This window comes from Sinocyclocheilus rhinocerous, unplaced genomic scaffold (genome assembly GCF_001515625.1).
Source record: "Sinocyclocheilus rhinocerous isolate Xijiao unplaced genomic scaffold, SAMN03320098_v1.1 scaffold62, whole genome shotgun sequence".
In the NCBI taxonomy this organism is placed as follows: Eukaryota; Metazoa; Chordata; class Actinopteri; order Cypriniformes; family Cyprinidae; genus Sinocyclocheilus; species Sinocyclocheilus rhinocerous.
In genome coordinates, this window is record NW_015656585.1 from 632,617 (window position 1) to 638,123 (window position 5,507).

A 5,507-nucleotide genomic window follows, 5' to 3' on the forward strand; every position below is an offset into this window, starting at 1 on the left:
ATTATCAATATTTAAAACAGTTGAGTACATTTTTTCAGGATTCTTTGATGAACAGAAAGATCCAAAGATCAGCATTTATCTGAAATAAAAAGCTTTTGTAACATATATTTGAATATACCATTCAAAAGCTTGGATTCAGTTTTGTTTTGTTTTTGTGGGAAAGAAATGATAGAAATTAATACTTTTATTTAGCAAGGATGCTCTAAAAAGTGATGATAAGGAAATTTATAATGTTACAAAAGACTTCTATTTCAGATAAATGCTGTTCTTCTGAACTTTCTATTCATTAAAGAAACCTGAAAAAATTCTTCTCAGCTGTTTTCAACATAATAATAATAATAATAATAAATGTTGTTTGAGCAGCAAATCAGAATATTAGAGTGATTTCTGAAGGATCATGTGACTGGAGTAATGATGCTAAAAATTCAGCTTTGAAATCACAGGAATAAATTACATTTTAAAATATATTCAAATAGAAAAAAGTTATTTTAAATAGTAAAAATATTTCAACATTTTACTGTTTTTGCTGTTCTTTGGATCAAATAAATGCAGGCTTGGTGAGCAGAAGAGACTTCTTTAAAAAGCATTAAATCTTACTGTTCAAAATCTTTTGACTGGTACAATCACTTGACACTGATGACTGTAGTTATGACTGCTGAAAATTCAACTATGGCAGAACAGGAATAAATTATTTTAAAATATATCACAAATTATTACATATTACATAATTACAAAATTAAAATATTATTGTTTTACTGTATTTTGATCAAATAAATGCAGCCTTGGTGATCATAAGAGACTTCTTTCAAAAACATTAAAAATCATACCAACTCCAAACTTTTTATTGGTAGTGCTCATTTTTAGTTTTTAATTAATACTTTGATTATTGATTCCTTCATTTGGTGGCACTCCTAGTCCTCCCTATTTGTCTAGTGATAATTTGACCTCAGTGTGTTTTATTTTTTGTGATCTAGGACTTGGCGTCTCATTTTCTTGGATACCAGCTAACAGCATGGTCAGCCATTATTTCAGACGCTGGCGTCCCATTGCCTATGCGATTGCTAGTTCTGGAGAGTGTGTCTTTGCCATGGGATTCAGCCCATTTTTCCAGTGGCTTATCGACAGCTATTCTTGGCAGGGGGCTTTACTCATTATCGGTGGTCTTCAGCTGAATCTGTGTGTTTGTGGTGCTCTGATGAAACCCCTCCCAGCTGCACAAACCTCCATCCAAGACAAACTGGTGCTGGAAGAAAGCAGGACATCAAAAAAAGGCACTTTCCAGTGGTCCCTTCTGCAGAGGCCTGAGCTGCTGCTATATATTGTGTTTGCCATCTTAGCGGCGACGGGTTTCTTCATCCCACCCCTGTTTCTGGTGCCCTATGCCAGCAGTTTGGGCATGGAGCAGTACTGGGCGGCCTCGGTTCTGTCAGTGCTGGCATTGGCAGACCTGCTGGGCAGACTAGCATGCGGGTGGCTGGCTAACCTGCGGCTCGTGAGAAACCTGAAGCTGTTGACCATGGTGGTCACTGCGCTGGGGGTGGTGCTGCTTCTGCTTCCCATTGCACAGAGCTACTGGAGTATCCTGGTCTTTGTCTCACTCTATGGCTTCCTGTTCGGCTGCGTGGTGGCCATCCATGTGACAACTATTGTGGATATTGTTGGACTGAAGGGCTTTGACAGCGCTCTAGGGCTCTTCATGCTGTTACGGAGCTCTGGAGGATTTGTGGGTCCACCTGCTGCAGGTCAGTGCGTGTCATTAACTGTCATGTATGTCAGACTAAAAGTGCGTTCACTCCAAGAGCGCTAACTATAAAGATAATAGCTATAACAATAACTATATTAGTGTCCACAGCAATGGACGATAACATTCTGCTTATAAGCACATTCTGCATATTTCTGTTTAAATATATATATATACAGTGGGTACGGAAAGTATTCAGACCCCCTTAAATTTTTCACTCTTTGTTATATTGCAGCCATTTGCTAAAATCATTTAAATTTTTTATATTATTTTGAGTTCTTTTATTCCTAAAAGACTGAGTATGGCTCAATTTTATGATGGTGTTTTAGTGGGGAGGATACAGACACCGCTAACAGCAGGTTTTGTCTTTGTCTGTGTCAGCCATCTCATGTTTCTTTTGTGTATCTGTGTCACAGGCTGGCTGGTGGACTGGACTCATGACTTCAGTGCTAGTTTCTACTTATCTGGCCTCTGCCTTGTTCTGTCTGGGGTTTTCGTGGTGCTTGTTGACCGGCTGGTGAAAAAGAAAAAACTCAAACTACCAGATTCATGCACTGAGTCTGAGACTACAGATCATCCAATACTAAAAGCGGACTGTGCAGATGTTTAAAAGCCACTTAAGATAATATTCCAGTGTTTTACTTTTGTTATATTATGAACTTTGTTTATTTAAAGCCATATTATTATTAATGTTTTTACTTTTCAAAAAAGCAATAGGCATTTTAGTATCTCAACCTCTCACCCTATAACTTCCAGACAGAGAGATGTTAGTTAAGACTGTGACACCATTGTAGCCACTTTTCAAGCCACTAAAAGTTTGCAGACAGTGACAAGAAATGTCATTCAGAACGTTTTTCTGCCCTTAGAAATAATTAAAGAAGCACGGCAGAGTGCAGATGCAGCTGCTTATTATTTAATCACTCACAGAACAATCATTCATGTATGACTATTTTACAGTATCTGAAAGCAATATAAATAGTCTGATTTGTCTGTTTGTGTGCATTGTCGATACTACAAATTACATGTGCATATAAGCTACATACAGTGGCTCCAAAAAAGTGAAGTGGCATCTGCAAACAAGTAAGATCCTTATCATAGTCTTGAGGTAATTTTTTATCCATTGTTTTATTTAAAATGTTACAAACTTCTTTCTGTTAAGTGTACTTGTACTGTATTAAAATACATTTGTTTTCATACACTTTTAACTGATGCAATTACATTCATTAGTGCCCAAATACTTTTTGGGGCTACTGTATTGTTTCAGAAACCCACAAAGAACAAAGCCATGAGATTAGTTCATTGTTTTTATAAGGTGTTGAGGAAGTGGATTTGGTTACATCACTATTTAAATAAGTCTTGTTTTTCATAATACCACATTTCTCTGAGTTTGTCGAGCAGTTCCTGTCTACTCTGTAGCCTATATGTGGTGTACACGCACACACACGCAGCCTTGGAATCACAAAGATGACTTAGAAATGAAGAAATCCGCTTATATGGACAAAGCTGACAAATGCGTTTTACAAAGAATTTGCCACCCTTGAACCTCAAAATAACAGCCAGCCAAATAATTTTGTGCACTGAACTCATGTTCCAGAATTCTGTTCAATGTTCAGGTTTATGAAAAACACACACAGACACACTATATACTGTTTATATCACATCTGACGATTTTATTAATTTACTTCTATTGTCAAACAGTTTGTTTCTGATATAAATGTGCCATATATGGTGGAATCCTGTTATTTAATGTAATAGCATTTCAGTTTGTTAGAACTTCCCCAAACACGTGTACCAAAGATAAACAGCTGTGTTTTACTTTGGTTTATTGTGTAAGTCATGTCATAGTTTGCAGAGATGGATTTGCCTGTTTATGTGCGGTGTGTCTGAATTTGTGGTGATGACAAGACTGTGCCTTAATTGCAAGCGACAATCGGGGAACTACTATTTATTTTAATGTTCCCTTTGAGTTGCAATAAATTTGTTAGCAGTAGAAAAATAATTTTTAGGTCAATCAGATCAGATTTATTTCTGAATGGCATCTGTGAGTGGAATAAAGGTCATTGGTTCAGACATTTGTTCAGAACTTTAATTACATGCAAGAATTATATTGTTGACAGCCACTTGTTTTTTTATATAGGCATATTTGAGGCATTTGAAAAGCTCTTTTCACATCTGTGAAACATTTTCCTGTAAAATAAAAAAATTATAGTCTAGTAAGCACCACCAAACACTGGCACGTTACCTATAATGGTAGTCAACCGAAGCACTCCAAAAACACACAGTGGCCGTTTACACTGAGAATTGTCGAAAATAATTTGTGAGTCCAGTGATTATCATCAGCTTGTATTGTACTTGGGTGATTCTATAATTGGAGATGCATTTGTCATTTCATAAAGTTAAGAAAAAAAACTGTCCACTAACAGAAATTCTTTCCAGTATCTTACTGAAAACATATTAAATTTTAATGATTCAGTGCTTTGCCAAACACAAGTTACTTCCTTTTTTTGCTTTTAATGAAAAAACAGATGTCTTTATGGCATTGTTTGTCAACTCTGTTACGGACAAATTAGGCAATGTGTAGAAATAACAATAAATCATAAAAGGAAAAATCCTTCTTGTATCATTAGACAAACAGTCCTTACATTCTGAACTGAGATAATATTTCACCTATATGCATACCTTAAAAATAAATAATATTTATAATAAAATAAAATTTGTGTCTACACAGAATTGTCCACTTGGAGCAAATATGTTTCATCAGAAAATGTATTATATACAATATCCAGTAAAAAAAAAAAAAATTGTTTTTGAAATATTATAAGGGTGCATAATATCTCAATAATGTTTATGAGATTTTAAACAACAATTGTATTGTTTTTTTGTGAAAATAGTTCATAAACAGAGTTGACCCTTTAAGTAACAGAATTGTAAAATAACTGAATTGACAGAATTATCCGGTAGACTGTCAATTCTGTTACGCTACTGTCAGCATTGTTATTCAGCATTGTAACATTGGTAACAGAGTTTGACGGTAACAGGATTGACAATTATATTTTATTTTTGCCAAAAACTCCACTTGCTAGCATAGATGCTAAGAGCACATGGCACTAATGAAATCATGATTAAAAGACCTTTAAATAACCCAATGTGTGATCAGTAATACATTTTGTTTTCCTTTTGATATTGTAGTAACAGTGTTGATGTTCTTCAAAATAACTCTTGGTATAAGAATTTTTTAGATTAAAATATTTACTCAGAGAGAGCACACAGACTTTTTAGTGCTTCAGATCTTATCAGTGAGGAAAAGTGACATCATTTCCTGTATTGTACATAGCTGTGGGAGATAATTCCACCAATTTAAAGGCAAAATATGGTACGTTAACAGAATAACAGAGCAAGATTTATGGACAAACCTTTTTATAAGAAAAAAAAGTTATTTTTAAACAATTTACTGTTGTAGAATTAAGTAAATTAGTATTTAGGGATTTTATAAATAAAGTGAATGAAATGTTACAAAAAGAAAAGAACAGTAAAATATTTTGATTACACAATGATACATGATGGAAAAATGCACTGACTAATTCGGACAACAAGAAATCATCACTTTTTACACAAATTATTATATTGTTATTGACTGTAACATCTTGTAATTCATAACAATAAGTAACAAATTATTAAAATGATTAAAAATATAACCATTTGAAAAAAAGCTGAAAAAAAGAATGACTTCTGACACCAAATGTACCTGCAATTATAGAATCACCCA

At 34.3% G+C, this 5,507-nt stretch overlaps 1 protein-coding gene across 1 annotated transcript in view; it reads left to right on the forward strand.

Moving 5' to 3' along the window:
* The window catches only part of LOC107720252 (monocarboxylate transporter 13-like), an 8,136-nt gene extending 3,995 nt beyond the window's left edge, over nucleotides 1–4,141 (forward strand). The window contains exons 4-5 of the mRNA XM_016527911.1: nucleotides 975–1,742; nucleotides 2,158–4,141. Coding sequence (XP_016383397.1) covers nucleotides 975–1,742; nucleotides 2,158–2,351 — 962 coding nt within the window. The 3' untranslated portion in view covers nucleotides 2,352–4,141. The remainder of the gene's footprint in view (nucleotides 1–974; nucleotides 1,743–2,157) is intronic.
* Nucleotides 4,142–5,507: the final 1,366 nt, after the last annotated feature.